General features: G+C 42.2%; 1 protein-coding gene across 2 annotated transcripts in view; it reads left to right on the plus strand.

Annotated features, from left to right (window-relative positions):
- Pak2 (p21 (RAC1) activated kinase 2) overlaps nt 1-14,553 on the plus strand; it is a 60,636-nt gene extending 46,083 nt beyond the window's left edge. For both annotated transcript variants that reach the window (XM_048454000.3, XM_085685432.2), the window contains exons 11-15: nt 359-476; nt 4,266-4,365; nt 6,644-6,840; nt 9,963-10,100; nt 12,175-14,553. In XM_048454000.3, the coding sequence (XP_048309957.1) occupies nt 359-476; nt 4,266-4,365; nt 6,644-6,840; nt 9,963-10,100; nt 12,175-12,261 (640 nt within the window). In that variant the 3' untranslated portion in view covers nt 12,262-14,553. The remainder of the gene's footprint in view (nt 1-358; nt 477-4,265; nt 4,366-6,643; nt 6,841-9,962; nt 10,101-12,174) is intronic.
- The last annotated feature ends 7,955 nt before the right edge of the window (nt 14,554-22,508 follow it).

Here is a 22,508-nt window from a genome sequence, read left to right on the forward strand (position 1 = left end):
TGTAGATGTCTACTACCTCACCCGAATGAGGACTTCTTAAATTTTTGTTTGTTTCCTTTTTTTGTTTTTTTCAGATGGGGTCTCACTACATAGCTCTGGCTGTTCAGAAACTGACTGTGTAGACCAAGCTGGGCTCAAACTCACAGAGATCTAGTGCTGGGGTTAAAGGTGTGCACACTACACCCAGCTGAGAACATCTTAATTTGTGCCGTTGTACCTATCTAGTGCTCTTCCTAGTTCTCAAACTGTTGGTTCTTTGGTTTTATTACATTGTGTTTGGCATTTTAATTCCTCAACACAGAGAGCCATGTTCTTAGAAAAAAGTAAAAACACAACGTGTATTTTCTTCTGTTTCCAGTTACCTGGTAGGAGATGAGTTGTTTGTGGTGATGGAGTACCTTGCTGGTGGCTCACTCACTGATGTTGTAACAGAAACCTGCATGGACGAAGCGCAGATTGCAGCTGTGTGCAGAGAGGTGGGTTTGCAGACTTTGATGTTAGGGTGTGTGCACTTAGCCAGGGTGAAGAAAGAAAATTTTTTTGTGTGCAGAGACTTTTTCTCTGTATACTTTTTGTGGTTTGTTTGTTTGTTTGTTTCTGTTATTTCATCCAAGATAAGAGCTTCAATCCTGCTAGGTGTGGGGATGCTTAGGGAGATCTCCATAAATTGAGACCAACCAGGATGCAGAGTGAGACCTGTGTCCAATAAAAACAAAAAGAACTTTAGCCCTTTCCTTCCTGTGGAAGATAATTTGGGAACAAGACATGGTCCTGTGAGGTATAGAAGTCACAGGCAGACTTCAGCAGTGTGATCATCATCTAGATAGGACGCTTTCTAGAGAAGAATGGGATACCATTGAAAAATGTGTGAATCAGTAGTAGAATCTAGAACCAATGTCACAAACAAGATCAGGATGTATATGCTTACAAATCTGTGCAGTGCCCCTGGCTTTAGTAAGACCACTGAAAGTGAAGAAACTAGTTATTTACATACATTTTTTTAAGTTTTTATTACATTTTTACATGTATGTGTATGCATATGTGTGGGCATGTGCATACCATGACACATACATCGAAGTCAGAGGACAGCTTGTGGGAGTTTGTGCTGAGTTCACAGGACTCTGTTGGCTCTCTGTGGTTTGACTATCCTTCAGCAACTCTGCAGTGATGCAAATGTGAACTAGAGGTCTTTTTCAGCTTGTACCAAAGGTGATTAAAACACGATTCTGAGAAAAATATCAACAGGCTGCTATGTTAAGACAGGGCCTCATGTGAATCCTGCTGGCCTCAAACAATGTGCAGGAGGATGACCTGGATGAGATCCTCTGAGTGCTGGAATTACTGTGTGCACCACTATGCCCAGGCGTCACCCACGACTTCATGTACTCTACCAGCTGAGCTCTGTAATAGTTCCAAATAGCATAATCCCTTAAAGGGTATGCTGGTCACTTAAAAGCTGGCTAAAATTTAAAATTTTGTGTTTCGTTGGTTTTTCTAGCACTTCTCGGTTGATCTCACAGTTTTAGAAGTTTTGTTGTCCATTCACTTTGATTTTATGTGCCTGGATTTTAGAGCTGCGTCAGGTTTGTAAAATATATATATATATTTTTCCAACCCTTTTTCCTTCCCAAGAAACTGATTAGGTGTACTGAGATAGATCTGTCTCTCCCCTCTCCCCAAATGAGCAACTGATAGTCAGGCATGGCGATGCACCTTTAGTCCCAGCAGAGAGGCAAGAGGATCTGAGTTCAAAGCCAACATAGTCTACAGAGCAAGTTCCAGGGCAACCAAGACTACAGAGAGACACTGTCTCAAAAAGCAAAAAAAAAAGAGTAGTTGAGATTTTTAGTTGTTATAATTGGTATATAAAGTTTGTTCTACTCTAATGGGAATAACAAAAATACAGTTGACATTTCTCAGATTTACAATTTACAGTCTCCTTTGGGATAAAATTTTAGTTGCTATGAATGGTGCATAAAACTGGAAGGGGGCGCACTCCTTTAATCCCAGCACTCGGAGGCAGAGGCAGGCGGAACTCTGTGAGTTCAAGGCCAGCCTGGTCTACAAGATTTAGTTCCAGGACAGGCTTCAAAGCTACAGAGAAACCTTTCGAAAAAACAAAGAAAAGGGGGGGGGGTGCATAAACTTTGTTCCACTCTGATGGAAATAATAAAAAATACAACTGATTTTTCTCATATTTACCATATACAGTCTCCTTTTATATTTAATAACACTGGACCAGGTTTTATATTTTTTTTGAGGTTTTATTTATTTTGTATGTATGGGTGTTTTGTCTGCATATTGTCTGTGTTGGTTTCCATGCAGTACCTGAGGAGGCCAGGAGAGGGCTTTGGATCCTCTTGTTCTGGAGTTACAGTTGCCCTACTGTGAACCCCGGTTCTCTGAAAAAGCCACCAGCCCTTAGTGGCTGAGCCATTTCTCTATCCCCCGAAAATCTCGTTTTCTGTTTAAGAAAGGGAGAAACTTTGTCTTTTATACCCAGTGCATCAGGAAACTTTGTTTGTTCATTTATTTTTACTTTTATGTCCATTGGTTTTTCCCTGCATGGTTGTCTGTGTGAGGGTGTTGGATCCTGGAGTTACAGACAATTTTGAGCTGCTATGTGGGTGCTGGGAATTGAGTCCGAGTTCTCTGGAAGAGCAGTCAGTGCTCCCAACCACTGAGCCATGTCTTCAGCCCCAGAAAGTTACTTTTTTATGCTAAGGATTCTTTATTTTGTTTTTGAGGTGCTGGCATTGAACCCCAGAGCCTCATGCATACTAGTGCTTGCCACTGAACCCTACCACTGCCCTCTTCTTTTCTCAGACTGTGGATACAGTTTAATATGAACTTCACCATGAAAGTGTGAAGACATTAGCTTAGACCTCAGTGAAACCCTGAACAGGGCCAAACTACCCAAATCTTCACTATTGAGTCTGTGTCTTATGTTAATTAGACTTTGAGGTAGCTACGTTTCTCATGGGAATAATCACAGATTTCCTCTGAGGGAGGAGAAGGTCTTACTGTGTAGCTCTGCCTACCCTTACAAAAATCCTCCTTCCTCTGCCTCCTAAGTGCTGGGACCTTCATGCCTCTTCCCGGTCACAATCCACTTAAGGTTGAGATAATTTCTCAAAAGCCTGTGTGTGCTTACCAAGTGCAGTATAACTTTAAGTGTTTAAGCCTGAAAAAGCCTAGAAGTTAAATAGGCCCAGTCATCATCTTATAAGCAAAACTACTGAAGACTAAGTGTTGAAAACCAGTGGGAAGATGGCACAGTAGTTACTAATGCTTCCTGAGCTTCCAGAGGACTGGAGTTTAGTTTCTAGAGCCCATGTCTGGCAACTTTCAACTGCCTGTAACTCCAGCTTCAGGGGATCCCATTCCCTCTTCTGACCTCCAAAAGCACTGAACCTGGTGCACAACTACCCTTCCCACACACACAAAAAAAATAAAGTGTTATTAAAAAATCAGTGGGGAGAAAGTCTCCAGGTATGGTGACTTGTACCTGTAGTCCTGGCACTTTGTGAGGCTGAGGCAACAGGGTTACTAGGAGCTCACAGCCAGCATGGGATACAGAACAAAAACCCTATCCTGCCCACCTACCCCTCAAGAAAATAGATGAGACATTAATATGGCATAATAACCCATCCCTGTAATCCCAGCACTGTAAAAGTAGAGACAGGGGGATCAGGAGCTCTGAACATCCTCTGCTACACAGTAGAGTTCAAGGGCAGACAAGGGGAGACAATCTTTCTTTTTTGAGGCTATTTATTTGTTCATTCGTTCGTTCATTCATTCATTCATTTATTCATTCATCAGAGACCGGGTTTCTCTGTGTAGCCGTAGCTGTCCTGGAATTTTCTGTAGACCAGACTGAACTCAGCATTCAGAGATCCACCTATCTGCTTCCTGAGTGCTGGGATTAAAGGCCTGCGCCACCAATGCCTAGCTGCTTTTCTTGTTGTTGTTTTTTTAAAACAGTGTTGTTTTATACAGCCCAATTTGGGCTGTCCTGGAGCTCTCCATTCTCCTCCCTCAGCCTCCCAGTGCTAAGATACAGGCATGTTAGTTACATCACGCACAGCCAAAGGTGTCGCTTTTGTTTGTTTTTCTTTCTTTGCAGGTGGAAGGACATCTTTTCTCTCCCAATGTTAAATCTTGGAGGGCTTCTACCAGGCAGAGCCATCCCCCACACTCACACTGTGTGTGACCTCCCTTGGATTTGTTGGGTTGTTTCATTGATAGGTGTTTTCTCTGTTCAGTGTTTACAGGCCTTGGAGTTTTTACATGCTAATCAAGTGATCCACAGAGACATCAAAAGTGACAATGTGCTTTTGGGAATGGAAGGCTCAGTTAAACTTAGTGAGTAGCAATGAATGACTTTTCAATGTATCTGTGATTGACTGTGAAGGGTGGTGACTTGCTAAATGTGCCTTGTGAACCCAGCAACTTGTGTTCATAGCAGACCTTACTGCTTGATGTGTATTTTGAGCAAATTACTTGGTGTCTCTTTGTTTTGTTTTGTTTCATATGAACAATAAGAAAAATACTAATGTTGGATATTATTTTTGAAAATTAAAATAAAACAAAGTGATATCCAGAGGGCTGTTGTCTGGGCTACCCTGATAGGATTCTTCTCTGTAGGAAATGTGATTGGGTATAATTGTTTGGAGTGTTATCTCAGCCTGCCCCTTCACCCTCAGGGAATGTTTGGAGATGGTCTGACCAGAAAAAGACCTTGTGTGACCTTGACCTCAGGGAAACAGGTCTCCTGGGCTGAACTGTGGTGGTGTGCTCCTTCTTGAACTCAGAGATCTGCCTGTCTCTGTCTCCCGGGTGCTGGGATTAAAGGCGTGCACCACCATTGCCTAACCTCGCTCATATTTTTTATATGTAGTAGAATTGAAGTCTAAGGGTAACAAGTTCACAGTCGGTGGATGCCAAATAGACATGGTAGTTCATACTATAATCTCAGCAATCAGAAGGCTGAGTTATAGGAGGCTCACAATTCAGGGTCATTTTAGGGGGAGTTTTGTTTTCTTGTTATTTTTGTTTTTGTTTTGAGACAGGGACTCACTATGTAGTTCTGTCTGTCCTGGCACTCACTGTGTAAGCCAGACTAGCTTCAGACTCACAGAGCCTGCCTCTGTTTCCTTATTGTGGTTGCTAGGATTAAAAGGCCTGTGCCACTGTGACTAGCTCTCAAGGTCATTGCTTACTACATTTTGAGTTCAAAGCCAGCCTAGACTATATGAAACCTTGTCTGAATAAAACCTAAAAAATAAGAAGTTAAATAGTTCTAACAACAGAAGGAAAGAAAAGAATTATAAATTCTCATCCCAGCTAGTGTAGTATCAGGTACTACAGGAGGAATCTTGTTCCTTGAACATAAATGAGACAGTTGAAGCACCTTCCCTGTGTAGTTACAGTTAAGTGTGGTCTTTTTCTAGGCCTTCTGCTGAGTTGGATGCATAATAACTCCAGCTTTAGCTGTTTTTAAAATTCTTGCTGGCCAGGTGGTTCAGCCAGTAAAGGTGTTTGCTGTCAAGCCTGGCTACCTGAATTTGGTTCCTAGAACCCACATGTTGAGAGAAAACAAACTCTTGAAAATTGTCCTGTGAACTCCCACATGCTCTGTGACATGTGCACCCCTCATACACAAATAAATGTTCAAAGAAAGTATTAAAACAGCAACCTGTGCCAGGCAGTAGTGGTGCACACACCTTTAATCCCAGAACTGAGTAGGCAGACACAGGCAGATCACTGTGAATTTGAGGCCAAGTTGGTCTATAGAGTGAATTCCAGGACAGCCAGAGCTGTTACCCAGCGAAACCCTGTCTCAAAAAAAGAAAACAAAATAAAAAGAGGAAAGAAGGGAGGGAAGGAAAAAAGAAATTAATTCAGTTTCCATGTCCTGAACATTGTCAGATTTAATCATTGCGTTTAGGTTTTTGGATTTTGTTTATTTGGTTTGGTTTTTGTTTTGTTTTGTTTTGTTTTTATTATGTATACAATATTCTGTCTGTGTGTATTCCCGCAGGCCAGAAGAGGGCACCAGACCTCATTACAGATGGTTGTGAGCCACCATGTGGTTGCTGGGAATTGAACTCAGGACCTTTGGAAGAGCAGGCGATGCTCTTAACCTCTGAGCCATCTCTCCAGCCCCCTTTGGTTTGGTTTTTTGAGACAGGGTTTCTCTGTGTAGCCCTGACTGTCCTGAAACTCAGAGAGATCTACCTGCCTCTGCCTTCATGAGTGCTGGATTTAAAGGCATGCACCACCAGTGTCTGGCTCGCTGCATTTAGTTTTATTGTTCACCTTGGATAATTTTTTTTCTTTCTTTTTCTGTTTTCTTTCCTTTTTTTGGATAATTTTTTTACCACTTTCAATTTCAACTCTTTAGAATAGAATTAGTTATTAAGAAGAAAAATACCTGATAATGTGTACTTTGTTGTCAAAAGTAAATGTGAAAATTACTAGTAAATAATGTCCTCAAATTTTGCACTCACTCTGCTTTGCTTCATTTTCACATTCTTTCCAGAAAAGGTGGTGGGTGATGGGATGCAGCCATGTCTGCTGACGTGAATAGATGAAGCATCCCTTGATGCCATTAACCCTGGTACTCTGCTTTCTTCTGTAGCTGACTTTGGATTCTGTGCCCAGATCACCCCTGAGCAGAGCAAACGCAGTACTATGGTTGGAACGCCGTACTGGATGGCACCAGAGGTGGTTACACGAAAAGCCTATGGCCCCAAAGTTGATATATGGTCTCTGGGCATCATGGCTATCGAGATGGTTGAAGGAGAGCCTCCATACCTCAATGAAAATCCTCTGAGGGTAAGACTAATGAAACACTAGCTTTACTGTAAGAAAACACTTTGCTCCCCTTCTTTAAAAGGGCTTTATGTTTGTTTGTTTGTTTGTTTGTTTTTTGTTTGAGTGGAAGGGGTACATATGTGCCATAGCATGTTGAAGGTCAGAGGACAACTTGTGGGGATGGCTTCTCCCCTTAACTCTTAGGCTGTCAGACTTGACAGCAAGTGTCTTTACTTGGTGCCATCACTCGGGCCCAGAAGAAGTATTTTTCTTCAAAACATTCTATGTACTTTCTTGTGTCAACCATTGGGAAAGAATTTAGAATATGGTTGGTGAGATATAATCTCTTTTCCTGTGTCTAAAAATTATATTGCCTCTGAGTTAAAGTGTAGTGTTCAAGAGTTTGTGGATTTTGGATAGTGAGGCAAACAGTTTTGTCTATGTGAATGTAATCACTTTTCTGCAGAGCTGAAATACCTTAGATAGTTGGTTTTTTCTTTGTTGTTCTGTGTAGAGAATACTTTGTAGCTGAAGATGACTGTGAATTTCTGATTTTCCTGCCTCTGGAAAGCACTGGACATGCAGAAGTGTACCACTACCACCCAGTTTTATATGCTGTGGAGAACTGGACCCATGGCATCATGCATGCTAAGCACACTATTAATTGAGCCGTATCCCCAGCCCATTAGGTACCTTTTCCTACACATTTAGGTATCCTGGATATAGCAAGGTTATCACCAATGAACCTTGGCTCCTATGTCCCAAAGATGAGAAAAGTTAGATCTCTGAGGTAAGATGCCTAAATGGTAATGTTATCAACAAAAGAATAGATTGAGCCGAGTTGAGTATTCTAGGAGCTGAGGGATGGATTATACCACTGTTTCCCCCCTTCAAATTTCCTGACAGTAGCTCAGGCCTATAATATGGCATCAAGAGGCTGAGGCAGGAGGATAGACACAAGTTTGAAGTCATTTTCGTCTACAAAGTGAGTAGCCAGAGCTACAAAGCCAATATGCTGTCTCAAGAGAAAAGGGGAGGATCAGGAGAGATGCTCAGTTAAGAGCACTGGCTGTTTTTACAGAGGACCAGGGTTAGGTTTCTAACACTCACACGGCAGTTCACAACCATCTGTAACTCTAGTTCCAGGAGATACAACATCCTTTTCTGGCCTCCGCAGGCTCTAGATATACAGACACATGATATACAGACAAAACAACCATACACATGAAACATAGTAAAAATTAAAGAGAGAGAGAGTGACAGGTGAGTGGGGTTATTTTCTAGTGTGAACCTTGCTGTGCTACGATAAAATTAACATTGATCTAGTCATGGGAGATGAAATATATCCTGGAATAAGAAAAGGAGAATAGCCAGTTGGTGGTGGCGAACACCTTTAATCCCAACACTGATGAAGCAGAGGCAGGCAGATCTCTATGAGTTTGAGCCAGCCTGGTCTATAGAGTGAGTTCTAGGATAGTCAGGACTACCCAGAGAAACCCTGCTCGAACCGCCCCCTCCATCTCATCCCCCCAAAAAGTAAACAAAAAGGAGAATAAATGGAGTAGGGGAACCTTGTGTGGAAGACTCTTGATTGAGAACACTAAGAACCTATATGAGTTAGTAAGTGGTATTTTTATCTTATTTGGGTTTTTTCTTTGTGTACTGGGGCCTAGGGCACAGTTAAGCTCAGCCTGGCCTAGAGCTTGCTGTGCAAAGACCATGTAAGCCTCCTGCCTCTGCATTTGGAATGCTGAAATTCTGTTGACTGAATATTTCTGTCCCACCAGGTCCCACAGCTGGTTAGTCCCAAATAAGCACACAGAGGTCTACATTAGTCATAAACTGTTTGGCCTATTAGCTCAGGCTTCTTATTAACTCTTTTAACTTATATTAGCCCATAATTCTTGTCTGTGATAGCCACATGCCTTGGTACCTTTTTCGGCAAGGCAGTCACATCTTGCTTGCTCTGTGTCTGGCTTCCTCTCTCTGGGTGACGACTGCAGACTGAAATTTCCCTCTTTCCAGAATTCTTGTTGCCCCAACTCTACTTCCTGCCTGGCTACTGGCCAATCAGTGTTTATTTAAAATACAAGTGACAGAGTACAGACCATTGTCCCACAGCAAGATTCCATGCCCAATTTAAGCAATGTCAGTTTTAAGGGATGTCAGCCAAAATGGTTTTTTCTTTTTGCTTTTACAAAGTTGTTTCTCAGGGGATGGAAAGATGGCTCAGCAGTTTATGAACATTGCCTGCTCTTCCAAAGGTCCTGAGTTCAATTCCCAGCAACCACATGGTGGCTCACAGCCATCTGTAATGGGGTCTGGCATCCTCTTCTGGTCTGCAGGCATACACACAGACAGAACATTGTATACATAATAAATAAATAAATATTTTTTAAAAAGTGGTTTCTCTGTGTAACAACCCTAACTGTCCTCAACTCTAGACCAGGCTGGCCTTGACAGCAAAGTGCTTTTCAAGCATGAGGCCGTGGGTTCTATCCCCACTGTGGACTCCACACATAACAGGGCATGATGAACACTGGGACTTGGTGTTGTCACAGAATCGCTAGTGTTGGGGTACTAAGAGTGAAAAAGATGAGCTGTAGACAGGTGGTGGTGGCACATACTTTCTATCCCAGCACTTAGGAGGCAGAGACAGGTAGATCTCAGTAAGTTCCAGGACAGCCAGGACAGTTATAGACAAACCCTGTCTAGAAAAAAAACAAAACGAAACAAAACAAAAAACCTGCAGAATAAATCAATTACTGCAGTCAGTAGTCCTGGAAGGTGTGCCCATAACATACATCTGAGGAAGCATCATGGGGGAAAAGGTGAGGGACTGCGACATGCTTCTCTGTGGCTGCTGAAATCACCACAGGAGTCACGTGAGAGATCGCCATGTAAAGAGCTGTAGTGAAGGAGTGGGAAGGAGTTGCCTGGAGACCCTGGTGCTGAAACAAAGACCCATGCACCATCAGAGCATGAGTTAGGAGGTGGGTGAAGATCAGCCCCTGGTTCTTGAGTTGTGGGAAAGAAGGCAGCTTGCCACTGGGGAGCACAGGGTGGCAGAGGCCAGAGTATGAAACTTGATGTACTATCATTTTGTGAGTGGCCTTAATATGCCAAAATGTTCTGTTTTTTAGGCTTTGTACCTGATAGCAACAAATGGAACTCCTGAACTTCAGAATCCAGAAAAACTTTCTCCAATATTTCGGGATTTCTTAAACCGGTGTTTGGAGATGGATGTGGAGAAAAGGGGTTCAGCCAAAGAACTGTTACAGGTAAATTTGGTGAAGGTAACTTTTGGAGAATGAACTTCATAGTGTTGATGCTTCCCTTTTCACTTGCCACATGCCCAGCAGTTGCTTTACTTTAGGTTTTCATTTCTAGCAATAATTTAAAAAAAAAAAAAGAAAGAAAAAGAAAACAGCTTAACTGTGGTGGCCAGGCAGTGGTGGCACACACCTTTACTCCCAGGAATCAACAGAATGAGGTCCAGGATAGCCAGGGCTACACAGAGAAACCCTGTCTTACAAAACAAAATGTGTGTGTGTGTGTGCATGCACATTTGTATGTGTGGACAGACATGGAGGTCAGAGAAAACTAGTAAGAGTTGGTTCTCTCCATCCACCAAGTAGGTCTCAGGATTGGGGTACAGGTCATCAGACTTGCCGGCAAGTGCCTTTACCTGCTGAATCATCTCTTCCGCCCTTAAAAAAAACAATTTTTAGTTGCATAAATTTTTAATCATAGTAAGTTTCTGTAATTAATCAAATCTTGGACCTGTTCAGTGCTGTCATGAGTATATTTATGGGTCTTAACTCTGTAGAACTATTTTATTTATTTATTCATTTCTGTGTGGCCCAGCCTGGCCTACAGCTAGCCAGTATTGTTGAAGATGGAGACTGACCTTGAGCCTACCAAGTACTGAAATCAGAGATGAACCATCATCTGCCTGTGCAGCTAGGGATTGAACCTGGCCAGGACTTTCTGCATGGAAGGCAGGCACTCTGCCTTCTGAGTATACTCCTGGCCCCTTAAATCTTTAGATGTTATGCAATTCGGAAAACTTACTGGGGGGTTGATAAAATAGCTTTCTGAGTGAAAGTACTTTGCACCAAGCCTGAATACCTAAGTTCGATCTCTAGACACACACACACACACACACACACGAGTCTCACACTTGCAGAGTCTCACACTAAATAAATGTAATTAAAGAAAGGGGGGAAAGAGCCTAGGCATTATAGTTCACACCGTTAATCCCAGCACTCAGAGGATTTCTGAGTTAGAGGACAGCCAGGGCTACAGAGACACCTTATCTTTAAAAGCTGAAAAGAGAAGAAAGAAACAGAGTAACTTCTTAGTAGGCAAAGATGGCTGTGAGTTTGAAGCCAGGATAAGTTTCAGCTCAAAAACCAAAACCAGGGCTGGTCTTTTTCTATAAAGTGTCTGTTGCCCAAGCATGAGTTTTGATCTCTAGCACACATACAAGAAGCCAGGTGTAGCTGTGTATGTCTGTACACTATATATGTCTATACATTGTATGTGTCTGTATACTATATGTCTATACACTACGCATGTCATCTGTATATTATATATGCCATTTATACATGATATGTCTAGGCACTATAGTGTCTATACATTGTACGTCTGTGCTGTATATGTCTATACATTATGTGTGCACTATATCAGTCTAGATACTATATATGATGTCTATGCACTATGTGTGTCTATTTACTATGTGTCTATACAATTGTCTATATGCTATATGTATCTATACACTATGATGTCTGTACAATATGTGTATACTATATGGCTATACATTACATGTATACATGTAATGTATATGTATAACACATGTCTATGCACTATACATGTCTATATACTATGTATGATGCCTATATATTATACATGTTTATGAACTATGTGTGTATTCACTACATATGTCTCTACACTATATATGATATCTGTACACTGTATGTGTCTACGCCTTGTATGTGTCTATACGCTCTAGTGTTGGGGAACCAGACAGATCCTTGGATGTTGTTTGCCAGTGTAACCAATCAGTGGACACCAGGGTCAGTGAAAGACACAAGGAAAAGTGATAAAGAAGGGCTCCTGACATTGACCTCTGGCCTCCACACATGCACACAAATATGAAAACAGCGTACAAGCTCATGCCACACACACACAAACCAGCTCTCCTTGGAGCTGTAAAAGTGATGTCCTGACTGTGAGAATTTTACGAATCAAAGTATATGTTTTGTTTATTAAACAATGATCCATAGGTAATTTGGGCTTCAGTTTCTAAATGTGTAACATTTCTATCTTTTCTTTCTCCCCTCCATTTGGCAGCATCCGTTCCTGAAACTGGCCAAACCATTATCCAGCTTGACGCCACTGATCCTGGCAGCTAAAGAAGCCATGAAGAGTAATCGCTAACACCATCACTGAGGCCTTGTATTCTTTCATCCATTTTCTAAAAAGTTTTTTAAAACATGAAATTGTTACTCTGAGGGGTGTAAAGAGACAGTCTGCATCACATGGAGAAAAACAAGCCAACTTCTATTTTCTAAAGATGACCAAGAGAAAATCACAGTAAGAGAATTATGACTTCCAGATGTGCCCCTGTTTTAGGGTCCAAAAGGAATTGTGGACTGCCTCGCTAGCCTTACATTTCAGCAGACAGCGCTTGATGTTTGTGTACTGTGTGATGACTCTGTCACTACAGTAGATCCTGTTTGTTGTCTCCTTTGGGATACTTCCATACTTGAATGTCAGATTCGAGTTTTTCTGAGTATTTCTTAATCTGCTGGTCTCACCTCCCCTTTGTAGCCTTCCCTTCCTCTGATCTGTTCCTCTTGAGTTGTTGCCTAAATTCAAGGCAAGTGTGACAGAAATTATGTAGCTCTTTATATTGGCCAAAGAGCTTGACATGTTGTGACTTTTTATAGAAGTTAGGACCAGCGTTGTACATGTATTTCAGTCTAGAGCTTAAACTGAAGGGGGAAAGTATGTGATTTTTACCTTTTTTAACAAATGTGAAAGAGTCAACTTTAGAAGTCTCATGGTAGTGAGTTTGACATTTGTTACATGTATAGAAAGGACTAATAATCTATATTTATAACTAAATCATTGATACAGAGAAAGACTCCACTGACTGTATGTTCTTACCATTTTTGTCTTTTCTGCCTGTTTCTCCTCATATTTGGCTTTAGGAACCAAAGTGATTTGTTCTTCTTCCGCTTGGACTGCATGCTTTTGGTGCCAGTCCCTTCCCTTTTGTTCCCTTGTGAATGAGTGTCTGTATATGTTGCGATTTTAGGCATCGGGTTTTGTTCAAATCAACCCTTATTTCACATACACCCTGGCAAGCAATAACCATTGAATTTTCAGAATTTAAAAGTTAAGAACTTTTTTTCTCTTTAAAAGGAAAACTATTTGGGAGTAGCAGAAAGCAAGAGAGATTTGAACCTTGGTATTCTAGACTAGTTGTAATAATGAAATGGCAGTGTTGTAGAGATAAGGCTCATGGCAGTAAACTGTAAAGATTCATCTGGTTTACAGTGTTCCCAACCCATTATGTTTTACTGTGAGAGATGAAATAGCAGAGTACACGGTGGATCATTTGAGGTGTTGGGGTAGTTTAGTTTTTGTTTTTCCAAATGAGTATTCATGTAAAAAAACTGGAGAAAGAGAACTGCAATGTGCATATTGATAGTGATACTTGTTATTCTAAAGATTTAATGAGAGGTCTGCGACCTGTAGCGTTAGCTCTTAGCCTACCCTCTCCTTCCTGTCTTTCCTCTCTGCTTCTCCTTATTGCTTTGTTGTTTTGCCTGTGGAGGAGGAATTGTCCATTCTGCGTTCCTGAGGCCACAGAAGAGGAAGTTCTGTGGTTGGTTCAGGCGCCTGTCCCTGCCATCCCCTTACAAAGAACTTGACACGTGCTTGCCATTCTGCACAGTACAAATCATGAGTAAATAGGTGTGCTCTTTAGGGCACTTGGGAAAAGAGTCAGAGTTTCATTTCCTGTTGTGCCCATTCAGATACGAAGATGAGAAGAGGTCTCTAGGGTTTTCATAGCAGAAAGGTTTTCAGTGAAACTCCACATCTAGAGCACTTAATGTCCTGTTGTCCTTGTGATTGCATTTTTATCTGGACTGCATTTGGCCTCCTACAACTGTCACTAAATTACAGAAACAACTGGTATATTTCTGCTGGGAAGCTGCAGTGTCTCTTGAGTTGCGGATGTGAGCATTGTTTGTAAACAGTTGTCTGGGTAGATGATAATGGTGATGCTGCCGACAAAGTAGAAAGCCAGCAAGATGATGGAACTGGTCATCTGTCTCATGACTGCTCAAGAAGGCACTCCATCCTCAGTCATAGAGACCACGGGGGACACATGCCAATGCCCCTGCCGTACGCTGACTCCACAAGGGCTTTTCCCTCAACAGAAGCAGTTTGGGGTTTGTATTTACAATTTCTTGGATGGTTACTTGGATGTCCATTGCTGGCGACGGACTTCGTCATTCACACATGACTCCGAGGTTAAGGGAGCTGCACTGTTGTTTATTCTCTCCTGACCTGGACAAACTAACCTGTAATAGTTTAATAGTAATGGTTAATTTTGAGATGTGTCATTTTTAAACAAAATAATCTTTAAAAGCAATATAGAATTGTGATTTATTAGTTAATTTTAAATTAAAATGTTGAGATCTTGTTAAAAGACAATTGTATGACTTGAGATTCCTATTTTTTTAATAATTGCCTCTGTATCCCTCTCTTTTGTCATCTTGTAGAGTAGGAAGCCCCATTGAACCTACTTTAGTAGTCCTCTTGTGTTGTCAGGAACTGTCCCTTCCTTATTTATTGTCTTACTTTGTGGTAGGCCCAAATGTATCGTCTCTCTTGTTCCTTTTGCTGCTTTTACAGAACACTCTATCCTACCTGGAATAGTAAAAAGTGACTGCAGCGTTCCACACCATGACTGTCACAGCTTTGCCGTCACGTGTTGAGTTCCTGATAGAGCCCTCTTCCTTTCAACATAAAATATTAAGCTGCTTGAAATGTCTCTAGTGACCACCAGTCCTAAATAGGCTTTGCCTTTGACAGGCAACTTTAAGCTGCCTAGAAGTATTTTTCATGGGCTCATGTGTGTACACTGTGTTCTTACCAGAACGTGTTTACACCTTATCAGACCGTGGTTAGAGTTAGAAGGGAGGTGTTAAACAGTTTGCATCTGATTTTGAATATGAAAATGTTTGAAGTGTACTGAGATCTGTAGTCAGTAAACTATCAAAGTGTTATGGGGTCGCAAGCAGCCGCTAAGGTCATTTTCTGCCAAGCCTAGCTACTAGGACTTGAGAGTACTGACTCCTACAAGTTATTATCTGACCTCTGTATGTGTGTGTGCACACATACATACACACACACAGCACATGGGTAAATGTAATTGTTCTTTTCTTTTTTTATATAAGGTCTCTCTATATAGGCCTGGCTAGCTTAGAACGCAGGTAGATGAGGCTGATCTCACTCAGAGAGTTTCCCCTGCCTCTGCCTTCCAAGTAATAGGATTAAAGGTATGCACCACCCTGTCCTGCACTTAAACTGTTTCTAATGTAGTTTCAGACTGTACTTAATGGGATTGGAGCTGTAGCTCAGTGGTGAATCACTTGATCCCTAGTTCCAATAAAAACAGAGAATCTAGGCCGCTATTTGACATTATTGAATAATTTAAAAATTAATTATTGCTAAAATCCAATTAAATGCTTCTTTTTGGTTTTTCTAACAGAATTTCATAGCACTATTCAAAACAGATTGGTCTTCCTGGCCACCCTTCTGCATGTGATAGATAGTTAAGTGGTTTTTTTGTAGTGTAGCATGTGTAAGAAAAATTCAAACATGCTTCCCCTCATATCAGTACATTCGTTGACCACTCTGGCAAAGAAGCTGGGTTAGATGATGTGGCATTAGAGAGCAGAGTCAAGCACTGGCCTGCTCCTTGAAAGAACTCTAGTCTTTCTCATTTGCTGTATTCTATGTTACCCAAAGAGCAGAAGAAAATACATGGTAACCTTGTCAAACATGTTCATTCTGTATCAAAAAGCAAAGCAAATAATTGGTTTTCGAAATTTTTGGTTGGAAAGTAGTCACTTTTTTTTATTTATTTATTGTTTTTCCTCTTTTGATAGGTGGAAATTGAGTTGAGTAAAAAGTAACTTATTTCTGTTTTGTCTTCAAATTTCATATTGCCTTCTGTTTTTAATTTAATCCCACATAATTAACTGTTCTTTGCTCTTAACTGCTGTATCTCATGACTGAATAATTTTGTTCTTTGAGAGCTAGAAATAAATTTTCATGTCCATTTTTTTCTTTTCTTAAATTTCCACTTTTTGCCAGGATAGCATCAAAAAAATAAATATTTAAAAGTCTTAGTAGGTTTTCTGCCAGGCATTGGGGGCGCATGCCTTTAAATCCAGCTCTAGGTAGTTAAAGGTGGGCAGATCTCTGAGTTTGAGGCCACCCTGGTCTACAGAGTGAGTTCCAGGACATCCAGGGGTGCACAGAAAAACCCCGTCTCAAGAAACAGAAACAAAAAAGGTTTTCAAAGAAAATACTAGGATTTTGAAGGATAAGGAACAGATTGTCCCATAGCCCAGACTGTCTTCAAACTTGCTATGCAACCTAGGGTAACAAACTTCTCCTGCTTCCTGTTCCCAAGTGCTGAGATTACAGGCATATACCACCATATTCAGTCTCACGAAGTACAAGTGCTCAGATGCTGGATTTCACATATGTTAACAAGGATTCCACCAGCTGAAGTACATCCCCATCCATTATACTAGTGTTTTCAATGATGACTTTTAGACTAGTTAATGGTGTCATGGTACCACATTTGTTTGTTTGAACTCAGTGTAGCCCAAGCTGAACTCCTGATCTGCCCAGCCTTCTAGGACCTGGGATTACAGGCTGTGCTGCCACAGTTAGCACTACCTTGACTCTATACCAAAGCTCCTAAAAGAGGGGTCCTTAGAGAGCCTGAGTAGGGACTGGAGAGATGGCTCGGGAGTGAAGCGTGCTTAGTCTTGCAGAGCATTCTCAAAACCATCTATAAGTCCAATTCCAGGGGATCTGATGCCTTCTCCTGACCTCCCTTGGCCACCACGCACGATACACATACAGTCATGCAAGCAAAACAGTTTATTTTAAAAAATAAACTATGGTTGGACAGAAAACACAATCCTCTATTCTAAATCTGATTCAGAATAAACTTAAAAATACTCCTAGCCAGGCTAGGATCCTCTTCCGTCAGCAAAGTGCTTGCCAAACAAGCATGAGATTGGAGTTCAGTTCTTAGCACCCAAGTAAAGAGCTGGGTGTGGTGCCTCACACATAAAATCCCAGCACTGAAGACCTGTAGAGATGGGCAGGTCCATAGGGCTCACTGGCAGCCAGTCCAGCCAATCCCGTAAACTCCAGATTCAGTGAGTGACAAGACACTACCTCAAAATACATGGTGAAGAGTTGCTGAGGGAGACACCTGACATCAGCCTCAGGCCTCCTAGTGCATATGTGGACACATAACCCACTACCCTGGCTGCCAGAGGGAAGCCCTTCTGATGTGCCTGGGTATCTGAGAAACTAATGTTTGCCTGATTGAGGTGTAGCATGGGGGGGGGGCAGGGAGAAGGTAGAAAAGGAGAGTGAGTGGGAAAAAAAATGTATAGTTCAATTAAAAAAAAACACTAAAGTACATTACTTAAGACATGTTTTTTTAATTTTTTTATGATTTATTTATCTTTTATTTTATGTGCATTGGTGTGAAAGTGTCAGATCCCCTGGAACTGGATTTTCAGACAGTTGTGAGCTGCCATGTGGGTGCTGGGAATTGAACCTGGGTCCTCTGGAAGAGCAGTCAGTGCTCTTAACCGCTGAGCCATTTCTCCAGCCCCCTTAAGACATGTTTGTAATGGTGGATTGCATAACTTGGGTGTAACACCTTAAAGTCCGCTATGAAAAAAAGCACAAAATGTGTATTGTTTTAGGCTGGGGTCCAAGGGTTTGGTTCTGTTCTAACATACACATTTTTGGGAGGGGGAATTTAGATGAATTAATGCATGTTCTTAACATGGTATAACTTTATGTGCATGTGTTCCTCTCTTTGAAGTTTGTTAGCATATATTATACATAATGAATTTCATTGTATTTTTTCAATATGTACAATGTCATTGGTCCCAGTCACACACACCTCATAGCTCTCGCGTCACTAGTCCCAGTTTGGTTATGTTTGGCTGGTTTGGCTGGTTTGCAGCAAGGTCTTCTCTGCTCTCCAGACTGGCCATAGCTCATCGAATTAAGCAGTGCCCTTCCCTCAGCTTCCCAAGTAGCCAGGGCCAGATTATCACACCTGGCTTCTAACTTTTTTGCAGTTCTCAAAACTTTTGCCTAAGAACAGTTAAAAAGAGCCTCAGTGGTTGATACCAACTACTTCTATGATTTATTCTGTACTTCTCTTTGATGTCTCTGACAGCTCCCCTCTGATCTCAGCAAAACCACACTTGCCAGCATCCCCAGTGGCTTCCTAATTAAGTTTCACAGCTCTTCTTTGTCTTGTGTGTGTGAAGGCAGAACAACTTGCAGGATTCAGTTCTCCTTAGTTCTCCTTGCCACCATGGATTCTGGGATTGAACTCAGAACCTCAGACCCAAGCATCGGTGCACTTACTATTGAGCCAAGTCCCTGGCCCTTTACCAGCTCTTTGTAGTCTTTCTGAATGACTTCTGTTACATTGGGCACAGCTGACTTGGTAGTGATTGACCAAGCAGTGTTTTAATTAATACAGTTCTGTGTAATTATTTCAGGTCTGAGCAGCCAGGAACGAATGAACAGCCTCCATCAACACTGACTGACTCAAAAAAAAAAAAAAAAAAAAGAGGAGGAGAGAAAAGCTGTTGCTGGGCGGGAGAGATGGGCCCGTGGGCTAAAGTGCTTATTGGGAGCAAGGCTTGAGTTCAGATACCCAGAACCCACATAAAAGTTGAATGTGTAGCCTGCCAGGTGGTGGTGGTGCATGACTTTAATCCCAGCAGCACTTGGGAGGCAGAGGCAGGCAGATCTCTGGGAGTTCCAGGACAGCTAGGACTACACAGAGAAATCCTTGGTTGGGGGAACTGGATGTGGAAGCAGGAGCATGTAATCCCCAGCATGCCGTGGGCAGGTGGGAGGTAGAGACAGGATAATCCCGAGAAGCTATTGGGGCTTGCTGGTCTGGTATACACAGCAGGATACCCTACCTCAAGTAAAGTTTTTTTGTTGTTTGCTTTTTTGGTTTAGTTTGGTTTGGTTGGTTTTGTTTTTTGGAGACAGGGTTTCTCTGGGTAGCTCTAGCTGTCCTGAACTGTAGACCAGGCTATCCTCAAATTTAGAGGTCACCAGCCTCTGCCTCCCAAGTGCTGGGGCTAAAGATGTGCACCACCACTGCCTGGCAAGAAGATTTTGTTTTCTTTGGAAAGAGAGACTGTCTCGAGACAGAAATTGAGAACCAGCACCTGATGCTATCCTCCGACCTCCACCTGCTCAAAGTGAAGTATGTGCCCACATTTACAACTACTCAGCTACATAACACATGTGGTAGACAAGCACAGATTGTTTGAGACAGACTGTACAGCCCTGACTGCCCTGGAACTATATCCCACTGCTTCTGCCACCCAAGTCCTGAAAGTGAAGCCATGCACGACTAACCAGCATGCACAAAATTTAAAAAAAAAAAAAAAAAAAGGAGAAGGAGGAGGAGGAAGAAGAGAGGGAGAGAAAAGGCTAGACTGGAGAAATTACTCAGTCATTAAAAGCTTTAAAAGGCTGTGCATGCCAGGGATGGTGGCTTATGCCTTTCATCCCACCACTCGGCAGAGACACTCAGATCTCTGTAAACTCTAGCCTAGTGAAGGATACATAGACCCAGTTTTAAAAATAAGCTCTTGGCCCTCCTTTTTCTCTCTTTCCTTTTCCTTTCTTGCCCTCCACCTCTCCCTCCCTCTCTCAAGGCCCAGTTCAGACGTGTTTCATGTATACCTTACAGTCTGAAGGGAATTTTATATAATATTTTTAGTACACCTGTGTCTGTGACGTGTAACATGAGATCTAAATGTGAGGTTTTGTGGTGCCACATCAGTACTCCAAAAAGAGTTTTAGATTTGGGCCATTTTGCATTTCTGATTAGGGCTGCTTAACCTGTTTCCCAAAGCTGTCTGTGACATCACTGCTGTCACTTTGCGTGTTATGTTCCATGGCAGGTGAGATGGTTCTTGCTTTGCTGTCTTCTAAAAACCCGCATGGGGAGAATGTCATGCACACTTAATATCTTCACCCTTAGATTTAGTTTTGCTTTTGAGACAGGATCTCATTATGTTACCTTCAACTTAAGAGCCTCGTTCTCCAGCTCCAGAATGTTAGAATTACATTTGTGCCTATGAAGGAGCAGAACAAACTCCATTTTGAGAAAGAACTTCATTTTATACAGGACCTAGGGGCTGAAGAGATGGCTCAGAGGTTAAGAGCACTGCCTGCTCCTCCAGTGGTCCTGAGTCAAATTCCCAGCAACCACATGGTGGCTCACAATCATCTGTAATGAGATCTGGTGCCCTCTTCTGGTCTGGTAGCATACATGCAGGCAGAACACTGTATACATAATAAATAAATCTTAAAAAAAAAAAAAGACAGGACCTAACGGTGGCGGGGCGGGGGGGGGGGGGGGGTTGAATGCAGCGTAGCAAAGTCATAAACATTCCCAAGAAGCTGTGCCAGCCCTGGTCAGAGTGACCCCAGCAGGGTCACATCTGCTTACATCTCCTTGCTTTGAATACCTACAAGGGTATTCTGATGATTATTATTACAAGGGTATATCTGATTAACCACTGTTTTAAAATTCTTGTCTGCTGACAGTCACTATTTTAAAATTCCCCTGTACCTCAACTAACATACTGAAAAGAATATATTGGTTTTTCGAGACAGGCTTCTCTGTAGATTTGGTGCCTGTCCCGGAACTAGCTCTTGTAGACTAGGCTGGCCTCGAACGCACAGAGATCCGCCTGCCTCTGCCTCCTGAGTGCTGAGATTAAAGACATGCACAACCACCACCCAACTCAAAAGTTATATACTTTTATCCATTCCCAAAACGCTAAGGCTTGTGTCTCCTTGCTTGCAGTGTTCCCTTTAACATCTCCTTTCCCTAAAGCCTCGGGGCCGTTCTCCCCTAACTGCTGCAGTGGTGTGTTGAATTATGCTAACTTGTCATCAATAAACCCCAATGCGTCTACATTGGATACTGGCTCTGTAGTGGACTTGTTTAGGTTTTGCTTTTGAGGATTGTTTAGGGATTCCATGTGACACAGGCACAACACCTAAGTGCTCACTAAGACCTGTAGTGTTAATGCATTGCTGGAGCTGGAGAGGTGGCTTAGAGACTAAGAGCCCAAGGTCAGTTCTAAGCGATTTTTAAAAAAAAATGCATTGCTCTGTCAGCGGAATATATAGCTCAGTGGATTAAAAAAGTGCCAGGTATGCTGATTTGTTTTTTATCAAGTTGTTAGAGCCATCTGGAAAAAAGGAACTGCAATTGAGAAAATTCCTCCATCAGATTAGCCTGTAGGCAAGACTGGTGCATTTTCTGGATCTATGGCTGATGTGAGAGGGCCCAGCCTCCTGGGGGCAGCACCACTCCTGGGCAGATGGCCCTGTGTGGTCTACAGCAAACTGAGAAAGCTGTGGGGAGCCAGCCAGTAATCAACATGCATCCATGGTCTCTACTTCACTCTGACCGCTCTTCATGATGGATTATAAACTGTGAAATGAAGTAAACCCTTTCTTCCCACCACGCAAGCCTGAAGACCTGAATCTGCAGCAGAGAGAAGTGACTCCTGAGAAAGCTGGCATGTAATTTCCACGTTCACCGCGGCACAGGTACACCTGCTTGCTCTCACACACATGTGCCCGTCTCCCCTTCCCACGTCTCTCTCTAAATAAAACCTAAATTTAAAAATGGATTACCAGCTGGGTGGGGTAGCACAAAGACACACTTTTAAATCCCAGCATTATGGAAGCAGAGGTAGACAGATGCTCTGTGAGCCCAAGGCCAGTCTAGTCTACACTAGAGCTCCAGTCCAGCTGGGCTACACAGTGAGACCCTGTCAAAGAAACAGCAAAATGCACTGTCAGTAGAGTAAGGCTGTCTGTTATTTTCGTTTTTGAGACAGGGCTTCTCTATGTAGTTCTGGCTACTCTGGAACTAGACCAAGTCGACCTTGAATTCAAGAAGTCCACCTGTTTCTGCTCTGGAGTGCTGGGATAAAGGTGTGTGTCATTATGCCCAGCCTCTGTTTGATTTTTTTTTTTTTTTTGAGACAGTCTCACTGTAGCTACACTGACCTCAAACTCTGAGCAATCCTCCTGTTTCAGAGTCCTGAGTGCTGGGATTATAGGTATAACCCCCCTCGTTGCAGTCTTTCTCAATTTTCTTGTTTGCTTTTATATTTATGGGCATGCATGTGCCATAGCATGCATGTGAAAATCACAGGACAACGTTGGGGAGGCCATTCCCTCCTCTCATCATGTGGAGATCACAGGACAACTTTGGGGAGTCCGTTCTCTCGTGTTTGGAGGGAATTAAGCTCAATTTCACCATGGCGACA

The sequence above is a fragment of the Myodes glareolus genome, chromosome 2, assembly GCF_982192425.1.
Source record: "Myodes glareolus chromosome 2, mMyoGla1.1, whole genome shotgun sequence".
Lineage (NCBI taxonomy): Eukaryota > Metazoa > Chordata > Mammalia > Rodentia > Cricetidae > Myodes > Myodes glareolus.